The 26,734-nt window shown below is 50.5% G+C and overlaps 1 protein-coding gene across 4 annotated transcripts in view; it reads right to left on the bottom strand.

Annotated features, from left to right (window-relative positions):
- Nucleotides 1–26,734, bottom strand: part of EXOC6B (exocyst complex component 6B) — a 376,533-nt gene that overhangs the window by 292,126 nt on the left and 57,673 nt on the right. For 3 of the 4 annotated variants that reach the window (XM_038134227.1, XM_038134228.1, XM_038134230.1), the window contains exons 2-6: nt 25,679–25,844; nt 17,514–17,561; nt 15,359–15,449; nt 15,188–15,233; nt 9,346–9,550 (exon numbers count right to left, since the gene is read on the bottom strand). In XM_038134227.1, the coding sequence (XP_037990155.1) occupies nt 9,346–9,550; nt 15,188–15,233; nt 15,359–15,449; nt 17,514–17,561; nt 25,679–25,844 (556 nt within the window). Of the gene's footprint in view, nt 1–9,345; nt 9,551–15,187; nt 15,234–15,358; nt 15,450–17,513; nt 17,562–25,678; nt 25,845–26,734 lie in introns of those variants that run through there. The other variant, XM_038134231.1, reaches the window with a different exon arrangement.

Here is a 26,734-nt window from a genome sequence, read left to right as displayed (position 1 = left end):
CTGGGGCAGGATAAACCCCGGCCCCCAGCGAGGCTCCAGCTGAGCCCAGCCTTGGCATGGGCACAGCACAGATGCCAGCCAGGCCTCTGGGACCTCTGGAAAACATGGAATGCCACCGGAGCGGTGACACCCAGCACGGGGACATTCCCTACCCGGGAATGGCACCAGGATCCAGCTGAGCCCAGAATGGTTCCAGCTCTGCTGCCCAGTGTCACCCAGAGCCCAGAAATGCCAGGGATTATCAGGATAATTGGGATTATCAGGATAATTTGGATTACCAGGACAATTGGGGTTATCAGGATAACTGGGGTTATCAGGATAATTGGGATTATCAGGATAATTGGGATTATCAGGATAATTTGGGTTATCAGGATAACTGGGGTTATCAGGACAATTGGGGTTATCAGGATAATTGGGATTATCAGGATAATTTGGGTTATCAGGATAACTGGGGTTATCAGGATAACTGGGGTTACCAGGACAATTGGGGTTATCAGGATAATTGGGATTATCAGGATAATTTGGGTTATCAGGATAATTGCAGTTACCAGGATAATTGGGATTATCAGGATAACTGGGAGCACGACCCAAAGTGCCTTTTTGGACCGGTGTTCCGGGCCAGCAAAAGGCCACCAGGCAGTGTCTGGAGACTGGGAAATGTCCCTGTGTCCCCTGGAGTGTTGGGAAGCGCTGGCTCTGCAAGGGGGGGAAACGTGGATGTGCTTCAACAGAACCCAGGGAGGGCCAGGATTTTGCCTCGTGCCACATCCCAGCGACCCCAGCATTCCCAGTGATCCCAGCATTCCCAGTGCCCCCAGCACATCCCAGTGATCCCAGCACATCCCAGTGATCCCAGCATTCCCAGGAATCCCAGCGCTCTCCATCACCTGTGCCACCCCAGCCTGCCTCCAAACCTCTGGAGAAAGAACACAGAGATGCCCAGGATGGAGTGAGGGGAGAGCAGAGCCAGCACTGCTGGGCAGGGCGGGAGGGGCTGCTGCGAAATCCCAGCCTGGGATCCAAACTGCACCAAGGAGAAGAGCTCCAGGGGCTGGATTTGTCCTGTTTGCTCCACGGGGGTTGTGCAGAGCAGGAGTAAGAGCACCCGAAGGTCTCTGAAGGTCAGAAGGTCAGTCATATTTTTTTTTCAATGCCAATTTTCATTTAATCTTTAAAAGACGCCATGGTGGCACATTTTATGACAGAGCCAAGGTATCAAAAATGAGTTTAAAATTCAAAACCAACCGACAGACACTCAGGACTCCGCATGGAGCCACTCCCTGGACTCCTGGGAAAAATCGACTTTAATTCCAGCTCCACATGGAAGAGCCACCAGGAGCACAGAGCAAACCACCCACGGGAACTCCCATCCTCAACCCAACTATAAACCCAGGGAGCTCAGGGTTCCTGGAAATCCAGGCACCCCTAAAACCCTGCAGGATGCAGCTGGGTGCTCCAAGCCTGCCTCCAGAGCCATCCCAGCATTCCCAGGGAATGCCAGTGAGCAGCTCCAGGCCAGTTAATTGGGGAAAAGAACAAATAAATCTCTCCCTTCACTGCTCACCCACGAGACTTTTCTCTCCCTAATTCCAGCTGCCTTTTGATCCTGAGCTGCTGGAAGTTCCCAGAGTGGGGAAAAGCTGCAGGACAGCAGCAGCTCCATGGATCCAGGAATTCCTTTATTCTGGAATTGTATTTATATGTCACTCTGGAATCCCTGTAGGCACAAGAGGCCACGTCAGATCCGTGGAGGAGGCACTTGGGATGATCCACGTGGCTCTGTGTGATCTCTGACCTGCAGGGCTGGGGTGGGAGGCAGGGAAGGGATCCAAACCTGGATCCGCGTCCCAAATTTCCCACAAGGCTCTCTGTCCATGGAGCTGCTGCTCATCCCTGCCCTGAGGAGCCTCCTTCTCCTCTCCAGCTGATGGCCAGAGCTGCATTCCCACCAAAACCCCGGCAGCACCTCGGTGTCCACGCCAGCTTTTGTCACCCAGAGCAGCTGGGGCTGCCCCTGGATCCCTGGAGCGTCCCAGGCCAGGCTGGACACTGGGGCTGGATCCACCTGGGACAGGGGGAGGTGTCCCTGCCATGGATGGGGTGGGAATGGGATCATCTTTAAGGTCCCTTCCCACCCAAACATTCCGTGATTCCCTTTTTCCCTTATTTCTGCCCTTCCTCATGGGACTTTGTGGAATTCCTGTTCCTTCCCAGCCACAGGGACCAAGGCAGGATCTTCCCAAAGGATTCAGCACTTTCCAGCAGACTCTCCCAGTTTCTCCTGCTGAGTCCCTTTTCTCTTTTTCATTTGCATGTTGGATTTCACACCCTGAACTCAGAGCTCCAGCTTTTCCTTTGTGCTCCCCAAATCCTTCATTCCCACACAAACATTCCCACGGTTTTTGGCCAAGCAGAACGTGTTCCCTGGGGAGACAATCCCAGAATCCTCAAGGCTGGAAAACACATCAGGAATCCCAGTGGTTATCCAGAGCAGCTGGGGCTGTCCCTGGATCCCTGGCAGTGCCCAAGGCCAGGCTGGATCCACCTGGGACAGTGGGAGGTGTCCCTGCCCATGGCTGGGGTGGAATGGAACATCACCTTCCACCCAGCACAGTGGAATTCCCACTGCTCCAACTCCTCCTGCTGGACCAAACTGCCCAAATTCATCCTGGATCAACCTATTCCAGCTCCTCCTGGATCAACCTGTCCAAACTCCTCCTGGATCCAGCCTGTCCCAGTTAATCCTGGATCAACCTGTCCCAATTCCTCCTGGATCCAGCCTGTCCCAGTTAATCCTGGGTCAACCTATTCCAATTCCTTCTGGATCCAGCCTGTCCCAATTCATCCTGGATCAATGGTCCCAACTCCCCCTGGATCCAGCCTGTCCCAGTTAATCCTGGATCAACCTGTCCCAATTCATCCTGGATCAACCTGTCCCAGTTAATCCTGGATCAACCTGTCCAAATTCCTCCCGGACCAACCTGTCCCAATTAATCCTGGATCAACCTGTCCCAATTAATCCTGGATCGATGGTCCCAACTCCCCCTGGATCCAGCCTGTCCCAGTTAATCCTGGATCAGCCTCTCCAAATTCATCCTGGATCAACCTCTTCCAATTCCCACTGGATCAGCCTGTCCCAATTAATCCCACATAACCTGTCCAAACTCCCCCTGGACCAACCTGTTCCAATTCATCCTGTCCCAATTAATCCTGGATCAACCTGTTCCAATTCATCCTGTCCCAATTCACCCTTGATCAACCTGTCCAAACTCCTCCTGGATCCAGCCTGTCCCAGTTAATCCTGAGTCAACCTATTCCAATTCCTTCTGGACCAACCTGTCCCAATTAATCCTGGATCAATGGTCCCAACTCCCCTTGGATCCAGCCTGTCCCAGTTAATCCTGGATCAACCTGTCCCAATTCATCCTTGATCAACCTGTCCCAGTTAATCCTGGATCAACCTGTCCCAATTAATCCTGGATCAACCTGTCCCAATTAATCCTGGATCGATGGTCCCAACTCCCCCTGGATCAGCCTGTCCCAATTAATCCTGGATCAGCCTCTCCAAATTCATCCTGGATCAACCTCTTCCAATTCCCACTGGATCAGCCTGTCCCAATTAATCCCACATAACCTGTCCAAACTCCCCCTGGACCAACCTGTTCCAATTCATCCTGTCCCAGTTAATCCTGGATCAACCTGTTCCAATTCATCCTGTCCCAATTCACCCTTGATCAACCTGTCCAAACTCCTCCTGGATCCAGCCTGTCCCAGTTAATCCTGAGTCAACCTATTCCAATTCCTTCTGGACCAACCTGTCCCAATTCATCCTGGATCAATGGTCCCAACTCCCCTTGGATCCAGCCTGTCCCAGTTAATCCTGGATCAACCTGTCCCAATTAATCCTGGATCAACCTGTCCCAATTAATCCTGGATCAGCCTGTCCCAATTCATCCTGGACCAACCTGTCCCAATTCCTTCTGGACCAACCTGTCCCAATTAATCCTGGACCAACCTGTCCCAGTTAATCCTGGCTCAGCCCGTCCCAGCTGCCCCTGTCCAAACCCAGATCCCCAGCTATCCAAGCCCAGCTCTGCTGCTGCATCCCGGCGATTCCCACGAATCAGCTCCTGCTTTTCCTGCCCTCCGCAGAGGCCGCACTGACACTTTTGGCCGTCCCCAGCCCTGGATCCATGGCTGGCTTTCGGCTGGGTTGTTTTTGGCCCCTCACTCGCAGCAGCTCCATCCCCAGTGGCCTCCTCCACATGCCCGGCGCATTCCAGCCTGGAGTGGGATAATAAAGGCCGGCCCGGATATCAGCACGTGTTAATGGGATGTAATTCAGGCCTGGAGTTCGGAGCCCTGTAAAAAAAGCCCCACCAAAACCCAAACACACACGCAGGTTCACAGGGCCAAAGTCCAAGTGGAGTTCAAGTGCGTGCAGCTCCTTTCATCCGCTCCAGGCCCCGTAATTAACAACGAGATTTGGAACGCGGCGAATTCCCCCGGGATTCAGGTAATAAAACTCAGGCTGGGATCAAACCCAGCAGGGAAGGAGGGCAGGGAGAGCTCCTCGGTGTGGGACCCCGGGAATGCCTCCCTGAGTCCATCCCAGGAGGGGCTGGGAGCTCCCCTGATCCCGATCCCGGGAGCGCGGCCACGGCTGCGAGCGCTGGCGGCCAGACCCTCCTGATTATCACAAAATGAAATGTTCAGCCCTTGTCAGCGGCAGCCTCGCGTTCCTAATGTTACAAAAACCCCATTTCCTCTCCCATTGTAGCGAGGCCTCCTCCGTTCCCGCTGGTGAAATCAAACAATTTTAAAGGAATTTATATGATCCTAATTTAAACCGAACGCACCGAGCTGCCAACGGCGGCTCCCCGACCCCGCGGGCCTCGCGCCAGCTCCGCTCCTTCCCAGAGCTCTGAGCGCATCCAGGGAAAACACCCAGCCACATCCATGCTGGGAATACTGGGAGGGACACCCTGCCCCGAGCGAGCCCCACCACGGCAGCCCCAGCTGCTCCTCACCCATCCACGGAGCCGTGGGATGGACGCAGCACCGCGCTCCGAGGGGAGACGGCACAGGGAGCTCCCTCCCCACAGCACAGACTCCAAGCTGGAGATAAACCTGCCCCCAAACCCTCCCGAGGGCTGCACAACACTCCCGTAAAACAGGGGGAAACTGGGATTTGGAGAAGCTGGAAGATGTAAAATTCCCTCTTTCATCCATAGGGGAATGAAAGACAAAGGGCTCCAGGAGAGCTGCAGAGGGACTGGGGACAAGGGACAGAGGGACAGGAGGCAGGGAATGGCTGCCACTGGGAAAGGGGAGATTGGGCTGGGATCTTGGCAAGGAATTGCTGGCTGGGAGGCTGGGCAGGGGCTGGGCTGGGATTCCCAGAGCAGCTGGGGCTGCCCCTGGATCCCTGGCAGTGCCCAAGGCCAGGCTGGATCCACCTGGGACAGTGGGAGGTGTCCCTGCCATGGATGGGGTGGGAATGGGATGATCCTGAAGGTCCCCTCCACCCCAACCCATTCCATGATTCCACGATAACCATGCACGAGTTGCTCCCCAGCTCTGTCCCTCACAGGATGAAGAACTGACTTCCCCCAGTTATTTCCAGGGAATTTTAGTGACCCCCATTCCAGGCTGCTCCCACTCTGACTTTGGGCAGGGCAGGAGCAGCCAACCCTCACCACCCCCAGAGCCTGGCTGGGCTCTCCAGCTGGGAATACTGGGAGGAGGAGGAGGAGGAGGAGGAAGGGCTGGAATTGGTGAGGAAAACCCCAGGAGAAGCCACAGGATTCCCTCAGAGTGAGAGATGGAGAAATGTTTTGGTTCTGTGCAGGAGATATTCATGGAGGTGATGTAAAGTTTATAGAGAAGTGTTCTGGAGTATTCTGAAGGTTTTGTTCCAATTTTTATTACTTTTTCTTTTAGTTCCTGTTAATAAATTTCTCTTTATACCCTTTAAAATTTTTAAACCTACTTTACCTTCCTCCTAATCCTACTCTACAGCAAAAAACAAGTACACTAATAATTAACCAACACCACCACACTCGTTGGTACATTCACCAAAAACCTCAAAATTAGTAAAAATTCAAATTAGCAAACAAAAACCACCACAAGAAGGAACGGAGCCACAGGAGCAGGAGGGACAGGAAGAGCAGCACTGTGGACTGGGAGGGGATGGAAACAGAAGTTTCTCCAAGCAGAAGAGCAGAAAAGGTGCTGAAATGATGGAAATTTCTCCCATTTTTTCACCCAAAAGCCACAGATGTGGCTGGATGTTCACATCCTTCCCCGTCCATCAGCACAGAGCCAGGAGATGGGAATCCTCTGCCAGAAACCTGAAGATGGAACTGGAAACTACCAGACAACACCTCCACCCTAAAATTGATGTCCCTAAAATTGATAAATATCCTCCAGGGGAAAGAAAATATTCAATAATTACATAAAGTGTTCCCTGCATTAATTGAAACAAAAAGAAATGGAATTCCTGCTCCTGCCCAGCCACGGGGACCAAGGAAGGATCTTCCCAAAGCTCTGCCTCCACAAGCAACTAAAGGAGAGTTTTTGTAGGAATTCTGCTCTGGGAATTGCTGCCTCGGGTAAATCCAGCTCCGGGAGCCCTCCCAGACATCACCCCCGTGCACAGCTGGATGCACAGCTGGACTGGGAGGGGTTTCTGCACCTTCAGGAAGTTTAATCTGAATGAAAAGTTTGCTGAACTCTCAGGAGCCAACTGGCCCCTCCCCACAGCTCCATTCCATGAGGGAAGGCTGGGTTTGCCTTCCCAAAAAAACCAGGAAGGAGCTGGGAAGATAAACAGGGACCGGAACACAGGGAATTAAATTCATTAATAAACTCCTCAGGTTAGGCTGCTCCAGAGAAAGGCTGGGCTTTGCAAGACACAAAATTGAATTTGTCTCTGCCCACAAACACAACAGCAAAATGCCACCAGCTCCTGGAGAATTCCAGCGAAGTCCTTTCCATAATCCAGCATTCCCAGGGAAGGGTCTCAGTGCCCCTGGCAGGAACAGCTCCCTGCCCCTGCATCCCAGCAAAGCTGCAAAACCCTCCTGGGGAGCAGCTCCAGAGCCTCTCGCAGCTCCGCTCCCCGGCTGGGATGAGAGGAAATCCAGACATCCAGGGGGAGTGGGAAAGGCAATTCCTGATTCAAGGCACACCCAGGGAGGTTCCGTTCATCAGCTCATCCTTCACGGACACAACCACTGGGAAAGGCAAGGGAGGGACCAGGCAGGTTTGGGCAGGATTTAAAATTGGTTTAGGACGTGAAATTCATGGAATTGCAGTGCACAAACTCCCAAAACTGAGGAATCAACCCAGTGTCTCCAGGTCTCCCAGGAGCATCAATTCCCTGTGCGGGGAAGCGGAAAATGAGAGTGGAAAATGGAGTTATGGGGAGCTGTGATGCCTCAGGTTTTAGTTTTTGTATTTTTCAGGTCCTGTGCTGCTTCAGTGTGTGGGGCTGGGCTCACAGCAGGGGATGCTGAGCTCTGCACAGAGCAGGGACACAAAACAATTCCTGCTCCAGCTGGGGACGAGGACAAATGACCCAAAGCTCAGCCCAGGAGCACAAACAGCGTGGGCTGGAGAGAGGAAAACAAGCAGGGTGGGAGTGCCTGGGCTAAAGCTGGAACGGGACAATGAACTGCAAGGGGCAAATGGAGCAGAGCTGAGCCAAGGGAGAGACCCCGGCAGCGCCCGTGCATTTTGGGGCCATTCTGGTCCATCTTGGGTTCATTTTGGGACCATTTTGGTCCATCTTGGGTGCATTTTGGGGCCATTCTGGTCCATCTTGGGTTCATTTTGGGACCATTTTGGTCCATCTTGGGTTCATTTTGGGACCATTCTGGTCCATCTTGGGCTCATTTTGGGACCATTCTGGTCCATCTTGGGTTCATTTTGGGACCATTTTGGGTCATCTTGGGTGCAGCCCTGGCTGGGCTCTTGTGCTGCCCAAGGTGGATCCATGGAGGAGATCCTTTAATAAATCCCTGCTTTATTCTGTGACTCTGCCCAGCCTCTGCTCTGGGGCAGCCTGCACAAGGCATCAGCTCCACCCCCAACTGCACCTCCCAGACTGCCACGAAACCATGGAAAACTCCAGCTGGGAGAAGCCAAGAACACAATGGATCCTGACTTCTCAACAGCCTAAACCCCAGGATAAAACTCCAGAACGAAATCCAAGATAAAACTCCAGGAGCAACCAGGGAAGGAACAGCCACTCCTCACCCAGCAACAAAATCCCAAACTCAACCCACAGCCTCGGCTTGGAGAAGCAGAACTTCCACACCACATGCAAACCTCCAACATCTTCCCAAAAAACGGGCGATTCCCACCCAACGCCCCCAAATCCCACCTGTTCCATGGAGGTCTCATCAATCTTGATTCCATCCAAACGCCCCCAAATCCCACCTGTTCCATGGCAGTCTCACCATCCTCAATTCCCACCAAATGCCCCCAAACCCCACCTGTTTCATGGCCCTCTCACCAATGTTGATTCCATCCAAACACCTCCAAATCCCACCTGTTCCATGGCAGTATCACAATCCTTGTTTCCCACCAAATGCTCCCAAAACCCCACCTGTGTCATGGCGGCCTCACCATGTATATCTCTATTCCCAACAAACACCCCAAATCCTACCAGTTCCATGGCAGTCTCACCATCCTCAATTCCCACCAAATGCCCCCAAACCCCTCCTGTTCCATGGCGGTCTCACCGATCTCTATTCCCACCAAAAACCCCCAAACCCCTCCTGTTCCATGGAGGTCTCACCATCCTCAATTCCCACCAAATGCCCCCAAACCCCACCTGTTCCATGGAGGTCTCACCATCCTCAATTCCCACCAAAAACCCCCAAACCCCTCCTGTTCCATGGCAGTCTCACCATCCTCAATTCCCACCAAACGCTCCCAAACCCCACCTGTTCCATGGCACTATCACCATCCTCAATTCCCACCAAATGCTCCCAAACCCCACCTGTTCCATGGGGGTCTCACAATCTTGATTCCATCCAAACACCCCCAAACCCCTCCTGTTCCATGGCGGTCTCACCATCCTTGTTTCCCACCAAACGCTCCCAAATCCCACCCGTTTCATGGCGGCCTCACCGATCTCTATTCCCAACAAACGCTCCCAAACCCCACCTGTTCCATGGGGGTCTCACCAATCTTCATTCCATGCAAACTTCTCTAAATCCCACCTGTTCCATGTTGGTCTCACCATCCTCAATTCCCACCAAATGCTCCCAAATCCCACCTGTTCCATGGCAGTCTCACCATCCTCAATTCCCACCAAACGCTCCCAAACCCCACCTGTTTCATGGCGGTCTCGCCGATCTTGTCCGAGTGCTTGCGGATGCTCTCCAGGAAGTCCTTGAGGTCGGACATGGAGAGCTCCTTGATCTCCTCGCGCAGCCGCGGGATGTTGTCCACCATCACCTTGCAGAAGCGGTAGTGGCTCACCTGGGGCAGGAAGGTGTGCTCCAGGTGCTCCAGGGTCTTCAGGGCCGGGTAGTGCCTGGGGGGGAGCAGGGAAAGGTCAGGAGCAGCCCGCTGGAACCCTGCTCCAGGGGTTTCTGTGGGAACCCAGGGCACAGGGAATGTTTCTCTGCCTGTCCCGAGATGTCCTGACCCCCAGGAGAACGCCGCTTTTAACCTTCGTCCGTGGAGAAAGTTTTCAAGACTTTGGGATGGGTTGGAATCTACGTGTGTGAAACACAGAAATATGGTTTATCACAGGGTGGAAAACTTAAAGGGGTTTGGGGTTTTGCATGGAGGTGGACAGAAGACAAGATGGAGGATTTTGGGCACTGTCTGATCTCCTTCTTGTTCTTCATCTGCTCCATCTTCTGCAGTGTTGGTGGCAGAGTGATTGGTCAGAAAGAGATGCAATGCAGATGTTGTGTGAACAGACAAATAATTAGTTATTGGTAGAAAGGTAGAAATAAAATAGACGAAAATGGAAATAAAATAGACAAGATGGAGGATTTTGGGCACTGTCTGATCTCCTTGTTCTTCATCTGAGTGTTGGTGGCACAGGGAGATTGGTCAGAAAGAGATGCAATGCAGATGTTGTGTAAACAGACAAATGATTAGTTATTGGCAGAAAGGTAGAAATAAAATAGACAAAAATAGAAATAAATTAGACAAAAATAGAAATAAAGTAGACCAGATGGAGGATTTTGGGCATTGTCTGATCTCCTTCTCTTCTTCATCTGCTCCATCTTCTGCAGTGTTGGTGGCAGAGTGATTGGTCAGAAAGAACCACAGTGCAGATGTTGGTGAACAGACAAATAATTAGTTATTTGGTAGAAAGGTAGAAATAAAATAGATAGAAGACAAGATGGAGGATTTTGGGCACTGTCTGAGCTCCTTCTTGTTCTTCATCTGAGTGCTGATGGCACAGGGTGATTGGCAGAAAGAGATGCAATGCAGGCGTTGCATGGACAGACAAATAATTAGCTATTGGTAGAAAGGTAGAAATAAAATAGACAAAAATAGAAATAAAATAGAGAAAAATAGAAATAAAATAGACAAGATGGAGGATTTTGGGCATTGTCTGAGCTCCTTCTTGTTCTTTATCTGCTCCATCTTCTGCAGTGTTGGTGGCAGAGTGATTGGTTAGAAAGAACCACAGTGCAGATGTTGTGTGAACAGACAAATAATGAGTTATTGGTAGAAAGGTAGAAATAAAATAGACAAAAATAGAAATAAAATAGACAAGATGGAGGATTTTGGGCATTGTCTGATCTTCTTGTTCTTCATCTGCTCCATCTTCTGCAGTGTTGGTGGCACAGGGTGATTGGTTAGAATGAACCACAATGCAGGTGTTGTGTGAACAGACAAATAATGAGTTATTGGTAGAAAGGTAGAAATAAAATATGTTCTAAGAGTTAATTGGACAAAAATAGTTTTAAAAAACCTTAAACCTGTGTGTCTCGTAACTTTTTTAGTACCTTTCTCTTTATATGCTACGTCTAGAACGTAGCTGGTGTGCTGAACTGTTGATAACAGAAAAATTAAACAACCTGGAAACCAAAAAAACCAAAATTCCCGTTCATCTCTCAACTCCTTCACAGAACTTTTTAAAGTCTCCCCATCAGAGCAGCCTCGGGGGAGTTGTCACAGTTTTGGTTCACCAATTTGTGATTTCACCAATTTTGAGATTTCTCAGCCCCAAGGAGTGGCGGGTTTGGGGCTGGCCAATCCCCTGTGCACTCTCTGCCTGCTGTGGGACAGGAGCAGGAGAAAATAAAAGCAGGCTCAAAACCTTAAAAGGGTATAAAAAAAAATTTATTCTCATTAATTTTATCATCAGCTTTGCATCAGTTCCCTAAATGTCTCCCGTGCAAAACCAGGACACCTGAGTACTGAGAATGTCAGGCTTTCTGAGCTGACAGGCACTGACCCCAAGAAAACACTAAGTTGAACCCGAGGCTGCTAAAAAACCTTCCAAAGTTAAATAACAAAATTAAGATTCTAAGTGTGTAGTTTAAATAGAGGTGTGTAATACCACGCAGTAGAAAAACTCAGAATTTAAAGTTTTGGAATGCAGTAATATAAAAATATAAATAAAATATATAAAAATAAAATATTTTTATTTAAAAATATAAATATATATAAATATAGTTTATATAAAACAAGATAAATTTTTTAAAGCAAAAGCTGGTCCTTCTTCACCTTCTTCTTCGTGAGTTTAAGCAGTATTGTGTAATTAAAGAAAAAGCCCTCATTACAAACCACAAGTAGTTAATTATTGAGTTAAAAGTAAAAATAATTTCATTTCTTAATTAAAGAGTTTATCCTTGAAAGACCTTGCAGAGGGAGAGCTGCAACTCCATTTTTCAGTTTGTTGACATCCAGCACCATAAAACTCACAGTTAAGAGCCTGAAGCATAACAAAATCTAACAAACATCCACGTCCAAACGGAAAATGCCATCTCACACATCTAACCCCAAGAAAAAGAAGTGAAAACTCCAGCCACAGAGGAGTTCCACACCATGTTCCAACACGGAGAAGGTCATGGACTCAAGGGTTGGGCTTCTCCATCCCAAAATGAGTATTTTGCACCTTTAAAAGTGCAGCAATCCCATGGACAAAGAACTCCTTTGGATTTTTGGCCATGCCCAATTCAGTTTGATCCTTTTCTGCATAAAAGCAAATTTCAGACTCCAGATGGAAAACCGAGCTGGGAAATTCATTTTTCCCAAATGCCCTCCCATGGTTTCCCTTTGGAACGTGGGAATCTGTAGGATTTGCCATTCACTGGAACGTGGAACCACCACAGAGTCAGGACCATCCTCCTGCCCTGAGCTCAGCTCTGGCCAAAGGGAAAAACAATTTCAAAGGAACCACCCAGGAAGCGTTACCAGGGTTTAATAACAAAATAAAATCATAGATAATAAATATTTTATATGTAATCAATATTGTAAATTTATCTAATAATTTAATCTTTGGCTATATTATTATATAGTTTAATTTTACATTTATTTCCTTCTATATTAATGATTAATATAAATAATTTGATATGTTAAATATTATATATTGTATATATTATATAATTAAATATTGTTATATAATTAAATATTATATATAATTATATGTATTTAATAATATATATAATATAATAATATATATAATTATTATATAATATGTTATAATATTAATATTATATAATATTAATATTATATATACTATTCTATAATTATGTAGTATTAATATTAATATTATATAAGTATATATTATATATTATATATTATATAGTATATAGTATATAGTATATATTATAATATATAATTAAATATTATAAATATTATGTATTGTATTATATTATATTATATTATTACATATTGTATATATGATTGCAGATATATATAATCTAAAATAAACATATTTCTGATCAATAAACCTCACGTCAGTCACTTTGAGGAAGGATTAAGGGAATTTTAGCTGACACATCCGTGGGTAATCCTGGGCACTTCCAGCTGGAATTTCGGGGTAGAAACAGTTTTTTGGCCATGCAAAAGAAATGAGCAGCACAGAAAACCCCTGCCCTTTGTACTCCCACTCAGAACAATTCCTGCCTGAGCTCCAGGGATTTTTCCAGGACCTGTCCTGTTCCCCACAAGGTGTGACCAAGGTGTGCTGAAACCCAGCCTCTGGAGAGAGCCCTGGCAGTGACCCCGAGGGACAAACACCCCCTGGGGCTGATATTCCAGGGGATCCTCAGCTCCCATTCCTCCCCCAAACCCCCCCGTTTTAGTTCTAGTCTTTAATTTTGGCAGCTTTTTTTGGGAGCAGCTCCTGGAGAGGAGCTGAGCTCTGTCCCAGCTCCGCGTCCCCGGAGCTGAGGGGAAAAGCAGGATCTGGGTAAAATCCAGGGCCAGGGGGGCCTTTCGGGGTGATTTTCCTGTTCCTGCTGGGGATTTCTCAGCTCCCAGCAGGATGAACATTCCCAGAGAATTCCTGAGCTTTCTCATGGAGCATCCAGGTCTACAAGGGACCTGCAGAGGGGCTGGGGACAAGGGACAGAGGGACAGGAGCCAGGGAATGGCTGCCACTGGGAAAGGGGAGATTGGGCTGGGATCTTGGCAAGGAATTCCCGGCTGGGAGGGTGGGCAGGGGCTGGGCTGGAATTCCCAGAGCAGCTGGGGCTGCCCCTGGATCCCTGGCAGTGCCCCAGGCCAGGCCGGAGCACCCTGGGGTGTGGGAGTTGTGCGGTTGGGTGATCTTTGGGGTCTCCTCCATCCCAAACCATTCCAGGATTTTATTATTCCATTTCTCACTGTTTGGAGACCACACAGAGCCAGGGGTAAATAAGAAGGTCTGATCCCTCCAGAGCCTCCAGATCCCTCCAGAAATTTTGGGGTTTTCCACCATTTTCCACACAGCCGTGGCAAAAAAAGCTTTTCTGTCCCTTCCTTAAATTCTGGCCACTTCAGAGAAAAATTCCCCCTCTTCACCCTGATCACCCCTGATCAGCTCCACCTCCAGCTCCTGGCCATGGATTCTCCATTTGGGAACAGCCTGAGCTGCTTTAGAAACATCCCCAAATTCCTCCTGTCTGTGCAGTTCATTCCCCCAAACACCAACCAGACTAATCCCAAAGCTGCCTGTCCTGAAATGATCCAAGCGACACCCGGAGCAGATGAAAATTGGAATATCTGTGCTGTGCCTGCTGAATGCAGCCATCAAATCCAGACCAAAAACACCAGGGAAAAGCACCAGCCAGGGCTCCCAGTATTCCTGAAATGTGGATTTCAGTGTGAGCTTGCTTCTAAATGAACCAATCCAAATAATGGAGGGGGGAAAAGGGAAGCAATTCCCAGCTGCAGCCCCTGGAAATGCAGCCCAGGAGGGCACGGGGAGCTGGTGGATTCCCTGCAGGAATTCCCAGGGATCAGCTCCAGCTCTCAGCCCACATCTGCCAGCAGAGCAGCCCCAAAAGGACATCTGGAGAGCCCATCCCCGCCCTGGAGTGGCCTGGGAAGAGCCAGGAGCTCCTGGGGATCCCGGAGCAGGGGTGGGGTTGCTGCTCCAGCCTGGCACCCAGCTGCAGGCACCTCTTCCCCTTCAGCAGCTGCTCCACGCCCAGTTTGCCTCCCCAGGGCTCCAAAACCACTCCCTGCTGCTCCAACTAACCAGGATTCCTGTGAATATCCCAGATTTTCATCCCTCAGCATCCCAGCAGCTGCAGGCTGGGGAAACTCCTGGATTTATGGCCCAGCACTGCGGAGGCACCACGTCTTGAGGAATTATTTCTACAGCAGAAGTTTTCTCCCCAGCTCCCACCCCCCCGATGTTTCCAGCTCTTTGCATTCCCCCCTCATTCCCTGGGATCTCTCAGACTGGATTAAGATTCCTTTGATGGCATTCATGGAATAAAACTGAGTTGGTAACACGCCTTGGTTCCTTGCACAACATTGAGCTGCCATAAAAACCAAGGAGCATCCACCTTAATTCCCAAAATCTGAACCTGCTGAACCTCAGCTGAACCACAGGAGGAGGAGCAGGACTGTGAGGAAAAGCAGCCAAAACCCAGGAAACTTAACCTGGAAAAGCCGGTTTGGAACTGCTGAGATTCTCCTCAAATTACCCGGCACCAAACAACTCCTTGGACCTTTCCCCCAAAAGCCCAGCTCAGCCCAGATTTACCTCTTGGATTTCATCTGCTCCCGCAGCTTGCTGTACATCTCCAGCACTGGGGAGAGAAGGGAAACACAGCTCAGAGACAGCAGCACACAGCTGGGAATCCCCCAGCTCCAGGGAGGAACCCAAAAACGGGGAATTCCACCAAAGAGCTCCAAAACCGAGGAGGTTCCTCACCAGGGAGGCACAGGGTGAGCTTATCCACCGTGGCCGAGATGTTCCTCTGCTGCAGCCGGCACTGCCTCAGCTCCTCCATGGCCAGGATCAGCTGGAAAAGGGGGAAAAGCTCCCTCAGCAGCAGCAAACAGCCCTGGGCTCCATCCCACGAGCAGCACGAGCCCAAAGCCTGCTCCCGTAAGGGGCGAGCTCGGGGTCGGGGCAGCTCCAGCCAGGGGAACTTCCCCGAATTCCCTGGATTTCACACAGGGCGCGGGAGCAGCCTTGGAGCACATCCTGTGGGCTCCAAAATGTTCTTTCCCCTTCCCGTTCCAGGCTTCTCTTCCAAGTGTTTTGGTTCTCAAGGGCAGGACGCGGCCGCTCGCTGCCGGGGCATTCTCACATCCCAAAGTTGAAGGGAATTTCATGAGGCTCCAGGAGAAAATCCTGGGGATGGGGAGAAGGGGGAAAAAGGGACACAAGGCCAGGCTAGACAGGGAATCCTCACATCCCAAAGTTAAAGGGAATTTCATGAGGCTCCAGGAGAACGTGCTGGGGATGGGGAAAAGGGAAAACAGGGACACAAGGAAGGAATTCTCACATCCCAAAGCCAACAGGGATTTCATGAGGGTCCTGGAGAAAATCCTGGGGATGGGGAAAAGGGAAAACAGGGACACAAGGAAGGAATTCTCACATCCCAAAGCCAACAGGGATTTCATGAGGGTCCTGGAGAAAATCCTGGGGATGGGGAAAAGGGGGAAAAAGGGACACAAGGCCAGGCTAGACAGGGAATCCTCACATCCCAAAGTTAAAGGGAATTTCATGAGGCTCCAGGAGAATACCCTGAGGATGGGGAAAAGGGGAAAACAGGGACACAAGGAGGGAATTCCCACATCCCAAAGTTGAAGGGAATTTCATGAGGCTCCAGGAGAACGTGCTGGGGATGGGGAAAAGGGGAAAACAGGGACACAAGGCCAGGCTGAACAGGGAATTCTCCTCATCCCAAAGTTAACAGGGATTTCATGAGGTTCCAGGAGAAGGTCCTGGGGATGGGGAAAAGGGAAAACCAAGGATACAAAAAGGGAATTCTCACATCCCAAAGCTAACAACGATTTAATGAGGCTCCAGGAGAAAATCCTGGGGATGGGGAAAAGGGGAAAACAGGGACACAAGGAGGGAATTCTCACATACCAAAGCTAACAGGGATTTCTCAGGGCTGAGGCTCCAGAGAAAATCCTGGGATGTGGAAGAAGGAAAACAGGGACACAAGGCCAGGCTGGACAGGGAATTCTCACATCCCAAAATTGAAGGGAATTTCATGAGGCTCCAGGAGAACATGCTGGGGATGGGGAAAAGGGGAAAACAGGGACACAAGGAGGGAATTCTCACATCCCAAAGTTAACAGGGATTTCATGAGGGTCCTGGAGAAAATCCTGGGGATGGGGAAAAGGGGAAAACAGGGATACAAGGCCAGGCTGAACAGGGAATCCTCACATCCCAAAGTTAACAAGGATTACTCAGTGCTCAGACTCCAGAGAAAATCTTGAGGATGTGGAAAAGGGAAAAAACAAGGACACAAAGCCAGGTCGGACAGGGAATTCTCACATCCCAAAGTTAACAGGGATTTCTCAGGGCTGAGGCTCCAGGAGAAAATCCTGAGGATGGGGAAAAGGGAAAACCAATGATGCAAGGAGGGAATTCTCACATCCCAAAAGTAACAGGGATTTCTCAGGACTGAGGCTCCAAGAAAAAAAACTGGGATGTGGAAAAAGGAAAACAGGGATACAAGGCCAGATTGGACAGGGAATCCTCACATCCCAAAGCTAACAGGGATTATTCAGTGCTCAGACTCCAGAGAAAATCTTGAGGATGTGGAAAAGGGAATAAACAAGGACACAAAGCCAGGTCGGACAGGGAATTCTCACATCCCAAAGGTAACTTTCAGGGCTGAGGCTCCAGGAGAAAATCTTGGGGATGTGGAAAAGGGAAAACCAAGGATGCAAGGAGGGAATTCTCACATCCCAAAAGTAACAGGGATTATTCAGTGTTCAGACTCCAGGAGAAACCCTGGGGATGTGGAAAAGGGAAAACCAAGGATGCAAGGCCAGGCTGGACAGGGAATCCTCCCTCCCACAGCAGCCCGGGCTGTAATTCCAGGACTGCATCCATCACTTACTTCTTTGCCTTCGTTCTGCAGCTTCCGGTTGGTGTCTGTCACTTGGTTCTGCGGGAATGTTGGGAAAGCACAAAGCACAGGCCATAAATCAGGACAATGCTCTTCCCACCAAAACAAACCGTCCATAAACACCATCCCTGCCCACGGCCGCCCTTCCATGGAAAAGCTGTTTATGGCTGAGTTCACAGCCACTGCCGCTGCGGGACGGATCCAGGGAGCTTCCTCTTTGCCACTGCAGAGAAGGAATTAATTCAGAGGCATGGAAGCCCCAAAATGCCGGAGTTTTCACGGATCCAGTTTGGGAAACTCCAGTTTTCACCTCAGTGAGGGAGGAATTAATTCCCTTCCCTATCACCAAATAAATTCCATTCAGGTTTTCACTCCTTCATATCCCAGCAGGGAAGGATTCTTTACCAGGAGATCTCCTCAAAAAATTATTTATATTTATATTTATATTTATATTTATATTTATATTTATATTTATATTTATATTTATATTTATAATCTTTATATTCATATTATATTTATATCTATATCTATATTTATATCTATATTTATGGAAATCCTTATAAATCTTAAATCTTCCTTTGGGATCTTCATCTCCCTCTGGATGGATCCTTTCTCCTACCAAATAAATTCCATTCAGGTTTTCACTCCTTCATATCCCAGCAGGGAAGGATTCTTTACCAGGAGATCTCCCTAAAAAATTATTTATATTTATATTTATATTTATATTTATATTTATATTTATATTTATATTCATATTCATATTATATTTATATCTATATCTATATCTATATCTATATCTATATTTATGGAAATCCTTATAAATCTTAAATCTTCCTTTGGGATCTTCATCTCCCTCTGGATGGATCCTTGCTCCTACCAAATAAATTCCATTCAGGTTTTAACTCCTTCACATCCCAGCAGGAAAGGATTCTTTACCAGGAGTTTTCCCCCCAAAATTATTTATATTTATATTTATATTTATATTTATATTTATATTTATATTTATATTTATATTTATATTTATATTCTATTATATTCATATTTCTATTTTTATTTATATTTATATTTATAGAAATCCTTATAAAACTTCCTTTGGGATCTTCATCTCCCTCTGGATGGATCCTTGCCTGGTCCAAGATATTTTTATACACCTGGGATAAAAAACTCCCTATTTTTTCTGGATTGTCCCGCCCAGCTGGGGCTAAGAGCTGGAAAATTTCCACTCGGCAAAGCCGAGGATTCCCTGGAGTGGGAAGAGCCCAGCCCTTCCCAGCCCCAGCAGGACCCAGAGGGGAACAAAGGGCATTTTGGGGCTCGTCAGGGTGGAAAATCAGGAGTTCTCCGAGGAGCTGAAGAGGACTTTGGGAATTCTCCTGAGTTCAGGCAGGGAAGGGCTGGAAACCCTGGGACAGCTGGAAAAACCAACACAAACCCCCAAACCAACATTCCCAGCTCCGGGTCTCTGCCAACACAGCCAATTCCAGAGGGAAATCCAGCAGGGCTGCTCAGGGTTCTGAGATTTCACATCACTGAGATTTCCATGCCATAAACCCCTTTTTCCCCAAAAATCTCCTTCTGCAGCTCCCAAAGCTGGAAATGTTCATTCCAAGCTCGTTCCTGTAAAGGGATTTTTTTGATCCAGGCTCTCCCCACAGTGGGAGCTGCTGCTGCATCCCTGCCCCATTTCAGGAACAAATTCCTGCCTGATTTCCAGAGTCCTGCTCCTGCTGGAAGCACAACCTTTCCCAGAGCTGGGAAAACACCACAGCTGGGAGACAGAGCCCCCAAAGGACTTCCAGGAGTGGGAGATCTCACAAACCCACCCCAGAGCTTTGCTTCCTTTGGAGTAATTATGGAAACGAGGAATTTTTAACAAATTTCACCCCGGGGAAGGAACAGCACGTGAGGCTCTCCCAGTCTCCAGCAGGATGGGGACAGAGGAGCAGGAGGAGCTCCAAGGGGGATTGGGAAGGTAAAAAACGATCCTGGAGGAGAAATCCAGTGGGGAGCAGCTGAGGGAGCTGGGAAGGGGCTGCAGAGTTCCTGAGGGAGCTGGGAAGGGGCTGCAGAGTTCCCGAGGGAGCTGGGAAGGGGCTCAGCCTGGAGCAGAGGAGGCTCAGGGGGCCCTTGTGGCTCTGCACAGCTCCTGCCAGGAGGGGACAGCCGGGGGGGTCGGGCTCTGCTCCAGGGAACAGGGACAGGAGCAGAGGAGAGGCTCAGGGGGATTATTGGGAATATTCCTCATGGGAAGGAGGGTCAGGAATTGGAAGGGGCTGCCCAAAGGGGCAGTGGAGTCTCCATCCCTGGAAGGGTTCAAAGCCCTGTGGATGTGGCACTTGGGAAGGGGCTTTAGTGGTGCCTGGACCTAAAGATCTTGAGCAACTTTTCCAACCCTTCCAATTCCATGATCCCACCATCTCCGTCCTTTTTGAGCTCACCAGGTCAGGCAGAAGGAAAACTTTAGATTCATCCACATCAAATTGATTCAGGATCCATTTTTTTTCCCCTACTGGAACAGATCCTGGGCCACCACGATTTCCCCCCTGGTCCAGCTCCCCCAGGATGGTTTGTGGTGCTTCCAGCAGCAGAACCCCCCAGCCTCAGAGCTCCCTTTCATTCCCACACCAGCCATGGTCCTTCCAAGCTTCCCAGGATGGAGGAAAGGAGTTCTCCATGGCTTCCCCTCCAGCATCTGCATCCCATCTCTGGCCCTGCTGCAGTAGCTGCAGCCCTGCTGGCTGCCTGCCCTCCCCAAAACCTGCTCATTTCCTTTCCGATGGATGCAGCTTTTACGAGCAGGAGCCCAGCATCTCCTCCAAAGACTATTTGATTTGCTCAGATCCCGAAAATCCCACCAGGAAAAAGGAATCCGTGTCGGGTAATTTAAAACCACTCCTAAAATAAGGCCGAGGCTGGGGGGGTTTGCTGGTCAAATTCCACAGCAATCCCAGCTCCGGGGAGAAGCAAGGCGGGAGCGGAGCCCTGCACGCTCCGGGTTTCTGGGGGGCAGGGGGGCGTGTGGTTGTGATATTTTATGAAAATCCCTTTGCTGGGATTTTCTTCTCCTGAGGAGCTGAAGGGCCTCAGCTTCAAGTGTGAACAGTTTGTGATCTGCTGCTGTGGGATGCAGCAGGTGCTTCCTCCATTGCTCAGTGTGGGATGTTTCTGCTTGGTGGCCAATCCAGGGGGCAGCAGCTCTCGGACTCTCTGGAGTCACAGAACTTTGTTATCCATTCCTTTCTATTCCTGTCTCGCCTCCTGATGAATCTTTCTCTCTGTTCTTTGTAGTACAGTTATAGTGTGGTGTTTTTTAATGTAATATATATCATAATATAATAAACCAGCCTTCTGAAATGGACTCAAAATCTCTCCTTCACTTCACCAAGTCCTAACTCCCCAGAAGACGCACGGCAATAAATGGTGACCCCAGACGTGGCAATAGATGTGTGTAGTTATAATATTTTATGAAAATCTCTTTGCTAGGATTTCCTTCTCCTGAGAAGCTGAAGGGCCTCATCTTCCAGTGTAACCAATTTGTGATCTGCTGCTGTGGGATGCAGCAGGTGCTTCCTCCATTGCTCAGTGTGGGATGTTTCTGCTTGGTGACAATCAAGAAAGCAGCAGCTCTCGGACTCTCTGGGAGTCACAGAACTTTGTTATTCATTCCTTTCTATTCCTGTCTCGCCTCCTGATGAATCTTTCTCTCTGTTCGTTGTAGTACAGTTATAGTGTGGTTTTTTTTAATATGATATATATCATAATATAATAAACCAGCCTTCTGAAATAGAATCAAAATCGCTCCTTCCCGTCACCAAATCCTAACTACCCTGAAAACACCACACCAGGGGCGTGTTTGGGATCGTTCTGGAGCCTCCAGGCCTGGAGGAAAACAGGGATGATTGTTTGCACAGACCCCGCGCAGCTAAGCTGGGCTTGGCAGAGCTGGGATTTGCTAAGCCAGGCCAGACACGCGGAGGGGGACGGGCAGGTGGCACGGGAGGGACGAGGCACCGGGGGCACCCCAGGGATTGTGGACGAGCTGTTCCTTCATCCACACCCCCAGGACAGGGAGCAGGGGGCTCAGGGAGTGCCTGGACCATCCCAGAGGGGCAGAGTGCTGGGAGAGGGGAGCCAGGCTGGAGAGGAATCCTGGGAATGGAGCCGCCTCTGGATCCGTCCCTGTCCCTGCTGGTGACATCCACTCCTGAGGGAAGGGACAGTGACCAGAGCCATGCTGGATTCCCAAAAACTGCTCCCACCACTCTCCCTATGCGTGAGGGGAAACTCCTTCCCCAAAAGCGTTGTCCAGCCCGGGCAGGGGTGGAGTGCCCATCCCCGAGGGACTGAAATCCATGGATGTGGCACTTGGGGACATGGCTGGGCCGTGCTGGGAATGGTTGGACCCCGAGGGATTTTCCAACCTGAACAATTCTGGCATTCCATGAAATTAAGAAGGAATCATCTCTGGGTAATGACTGACAGGGCAAAAAGCTGTGGCATTAAAAAGGGCTTGGCAGCCACGTGAGCTGGGATTCCTGGAGCAGGAAGGAACGACAGCCCCAGCTGGGACAACCCTGGGTGGGATAAAAATCCACCAGGAATGACCCAGCTGAGGGAGAGAGTCAGGGAATGGGTTGGGCTGGAGGCAACTTTAAATCCCATCGAGGTCCATGGCAGGGACACCTCCCACTGTCCCAGGTGGATCCAACCCCAGTGTCCAGCCTGGCCTTGGGCACTGCCAGGGATCCAGGGGCAGCCCCAGCTGCTCTGGGAATTCCAGCCCAGCCCCTGCCCACCCTCCCAGCCAGCAATTCCTTGCCAAGATCCCACCACTCTGCCCATGGCATGAATGTAAGGGCGGCTCTCTGCTGAGCAGGGCAGCTGGAAATGACAGAATCCCAAAATCACCATGGCTGGAAAAGATCATCCAGTCCAACCATGCCCAGCACTGCCAGGGCCACCACTGCCCCTGTCCCCAAGTGCCACATCCACAGGGCTCGGAAACCCCTCCAGGGATGGAGACTCCACCAGGTTGGACAGCCCCTTCCATGGGGAAATTCCTGCTGTGCCCACCCTGAGCTGTTCCCTCTGCTCCTGTCCCTGTTCCCTGGAGCAGAGCCCGACCCCCCCGGCTGTCCCCTCCTGGCAGGAGCTGTGCAGAGCCACAAGGGCCCCCTGAGCCTCCTTTGCTCCAGGCTGAGCCCCTTCCCAGCTCCCTCGGGAACTCTGCAGCCCCTTCCCAGCTCCCTCGGGAACTCTGCAGCCCCTTCCCGGCTCCCTCGGGAACTCTCCATCCCTTCCCAGCTCCCTCAGGAGCTCTCCATCCCTTCCCAGCTCCCTCGGGAGCTCTCCATCCCTTCCCAGCTCTGTTCCTGCCCTGGCCACGCTCCAGCCCCTGCAGGGCTCTCCGGAGCTGCCCCAGCGCTGGCGGTGTCCCGGCAGTGCCAGCACAGGGGACAAGGGCACTGCCCTGGCCCTGCTGCCACCCCAGAGCTGGCACTGCCGGGGGCCTCTTGCCCACCTGGGCACACCTGGGCACATCCAGGCAGCTGATGCTGGAGGAGATAAATTCCCGAGGCAGCGCTCAGGGACAAACAGGGCGGGAAAGGCAGCGCCGAGGCTCTGCTCAGGTTTGGTTCATTTGGGGCCACTCCGAGAAGGTGACGCATCCACACGGAGCTAAACCAACGGCAGAGAGGACATTCGTGCACGAAACCGACCCCCAGAGCAGCCCGGGGCCAGGAGCACACGAGAGGAGGGAGGGAGCAGGGAGGGCCCCGCCGCCAGCGCCGGCTCCTGGCGGGTTCAAAGCCCTGGATCAAATGGAGGAAGAATGGCTGGAACCAAAGCTGCTCTCAGCACTCGATCCACAGATGATTCCCCGGGGAAAGCCTCACAAAGAGGGCTCGGGCTTTCAGAAAGGACTTTCTGGGGGTGTTTTTTGCCATGTGCTGTTTTATGGATCACATAGGCATGGAAATCAAGGGAGATCCTGAGGGGACAGGGATGGGCTTCACAGTGAGCCACCAACAAAGGGGCTGGTGGCAGAATGGGAACCAGCTCCGAGCAAACAAACAATGTGCAATTCCTGGCTGGAAACAATGGCTTGAAAAAATAATTTTAAAAAAGGGGAAAAAAAGGACTTATTTCATGGTAATTCCAATGGATTCATCCTGCAGTGAATTGCTGGGTGAATTCTGCTCAGGACATCCCTCAGGAAGGTGTTCCTGAGAGGAAATCCCTTTCTTGGATGTGTCAGGTAAGAACCCTGCTGGGAAATGCCACGGGTAGCTTTAAATCGACGGATAAACGTGTTAAAAGCAGCAGCCAGCACCCTGACTTCGAGTTCTTCCCTTTTCTCCAGAAAATCTGCTTTTTCTGACAGATTCTGTGATTGAGAACTTCAGCTTTTCCAGCCTCCCACACTCCTGAGCAGCAGGAAGGTTGTTCCCAATTCCCAGGAAGGTCCTTTTCACCAGGACAGGCTCCGCTCAGCCCGAAAACCTCACTGAGCTCCTTCCTGGGGACAACCCCCCCCTTTTGGGGAGCACTCAGCTCATTCCCCAGGTGACTCTCCTGGGAGGGTTTTTGGGCTTCCAGCCCAGCTCCCACCTTGTTCCTGCAGGGAGGGACGGCCCAGCCCCCTCTCCCCACCCTGATTGGATTTAGGAGGAGAACCAGGAAGGTTTTGACGCCCCTGTGCTCCCCAAATCTGGAATATTTGTATTTCAAGGCACAGGAACCAAGCTGGAGCCCCAAGCCCCCCTGACCCCAAACACCTCCAACCTCCTGGTCCCTTTTCCTGAAGCTTCTCCAGTTTCCTTCTTCCAAATTCCCATCCTACAAATGGCTTTTTCCATGCTGAAGCCCTTTCCAAGAACTGGGTAAATCCCACCTTTCCCTCATCTTTCTGCACAGCTTTAAAGGCCACGAGACTCATTTCAGCTCAAGAAACTGGGATAGGATCCATGAGGAAAAGCACTTTTCCTAATGAAAACAGGCTTGGCTTGAAGTTTCTTGGTGCTTTTAATGCACCACACTGGTCCTGTTTGGGCAAATAATTGCTGAACTTTCAACGACCAACCCATTGCTCCAGGAAGAAATAAAATAAATATTTATATTTTAATTATTTTTTTTAATAGAAACAGCCTGGATAAAAGGAGAGAAGATTGATGAGGTTCTGAGAATCCCAGAGTGCCTGAGATGGGGCCACCTAAAAAGAGCTGCCCAGGGCAGTGTCAGGGCAGGACCTTCACAGAACTCACAGGGGTGGAAGAGACCTTAAAGGTAACGAGTCCAGCCCAGCCCCAGCACCCCAACTCCACCCTGGCACCCAGAGCCAGTCCAGGCTTTGTCAAAAACCCCCAGGGATGGGGACTGCAGCTCCTCCTGGGCAGAACATCCCAGAACTTCACCCTGATGCCTCAGGTTTGGCTTTTCTATGTTTCAGGTCCTGTGCTGCTTCAGTGTGTGGGGCTGGGCTCACAGCAGGGGATGCTGAGCTCTGCACAGAGCAGGGACACAAAACAATTCCTGCTCCAGCTGGGGACGAGGACAAATGACCCAAACCTCAGCCCAGGAGCACAAACAGCGTGGGCTGGAGAGAGGAAAACAAGCAGGGTGGGAGTGCCTGGGCTAAAGCTGGAACGGGACAATGAACTGCAAGGTGCAAATGGAGCAGAGCTGAGCCAGGGGAGAGACCCCGGCAGCGCTCGTGCATTTTGGGGCCATTCTGGTCCATCTTGGGTTCATTTTGGGACCATTCTGGTCCATCTTGGGTTCATTTGGGACCATTTTGGTTCATCTTGGGCTCATTTTGGGACCATTCTGGTTCCTCTTGGGTTCATTTTGGTTCATTTTGGTCCATCTTGGGTGCATTTTGGGACCATTTTGGTCCATCTTGGGTTCATTTTGGTCCATCTTGGGTTCATTTTGGGACCATTTTGGTCCATCTTGGGTTCATTTTGGGACCATTTTGGTCCATCTTGGGTGCAGCCCTGGCTGGGCTCTTGTGCTGCCCAAGGTGGATCCATGGAGGAGATCCTTTAATAAATCCCTGCTTTATTCTGTGACTCTGCCCAGCCTCAGCCTTCCCAAGGCACCAACCCCTCCTGTAAAGCACTTTTCCCTGGTATCCAGCCCGTCTTTCCTCTCACCTTGAGCTTCTGGGCCTCGCCCCGCACCTTGAGCAGCTCGGTGATGGAGTCCACGAAGCCCTGGTAGTGGAAGTTGCACATCTTCTCGATCTCGCGGTCGTGGTTGCGGATCCGCGCCTCCAGCTTCTCCATGAAGCGCCCGTGCTCCTCGCCATCGTACACGGACCTGCAGGACAGGGACAGCCAGCTCAGCACCCCCAGCTCTGCTGCCAGGAGCGCCAAAACTGACCCCGAAAATGTCCTCTGGACACACCAAATCAGCACCTTCAGCTCAGCAACCCCAGAGCAGCACCCACTGCTCAGCACCCCCTGCTCTGCTGCCAGGAACATCCAAAATCTGACCCAAAAAATGTCCTCTGGACATCCCAGCCCAGCATCCCCTACTCTGCTGCCAGCATCCACCAGGAACATCCAGAACATCACCCAAAAAGGAAAAAAATGTATGTTCCTCACCCAGGAACATCCAGAATCTGACTCCAAAAATGTTCTCAGGACATCCCAGCCCAGCATCCCCAGCTCTGCTGCCAAGAACATCCAAAACCTGACCCCAGAAATGTCCTCTGGACACACCAAATCAACACCCCCTGCTCTGCTGCCAAAATCTGACCCCAAAAATGTCCTCTGGACATGCCAGCCCAGCATCCCCCGCTGAGGGGGTGCTGTTCTCTCCCAGTTCCCATTTAGATGTGCCAGGAACATCCAAAACCTGACCCCAAAAATGCCCTCCAGACGCACGAGCTCAGCACCCCCAGCTCAGCATCCCCAGCTCTGCCTGCCAGCATCCACCAGGAACATCCAGAACCTCACCCAAAAAGGAACAAAAAGGAATGTTCCTCACCCAGGAACATCCAGAATCTGACCCCAAAAATGTTCTCAGGACATCCCAGCCCAGCATCCCCAGCTCTGCTGGCAGGATCCACCAGAAACATCCAAAATCTGACCCAGAAATGTCCTCTGGACACACCAAATCAACACCCCCTGCTCTGCTGCCAAAATCTGACCCCAAAAATGTCCTCTGGACATCCCAGCCCAGCATCCCCCGCTGAGGGGGTGCTG

This window comes from Motacilla alba, chromosome 4 (genome assembly GCF_015832195.1).
Source record: "Motacilla alba alba isolate MOTALB_02 chromosome 4, Motacilla_alba_V1.0_pri, whole genome shotgun sequence".
In the NCBI taxonomy this organism is placed as follows: domain Eukaryota; kingdom Metazoa; phylum Chordata; class Aves; order Passeriformes; family Motacillidae; genus Motacilla; species Motacilla alba.
The sequence above is the reverse complement of the archived record's forward strand: the minus strand, read 5'-3'. Positions and strand labels throughout refer to the sequence as shown.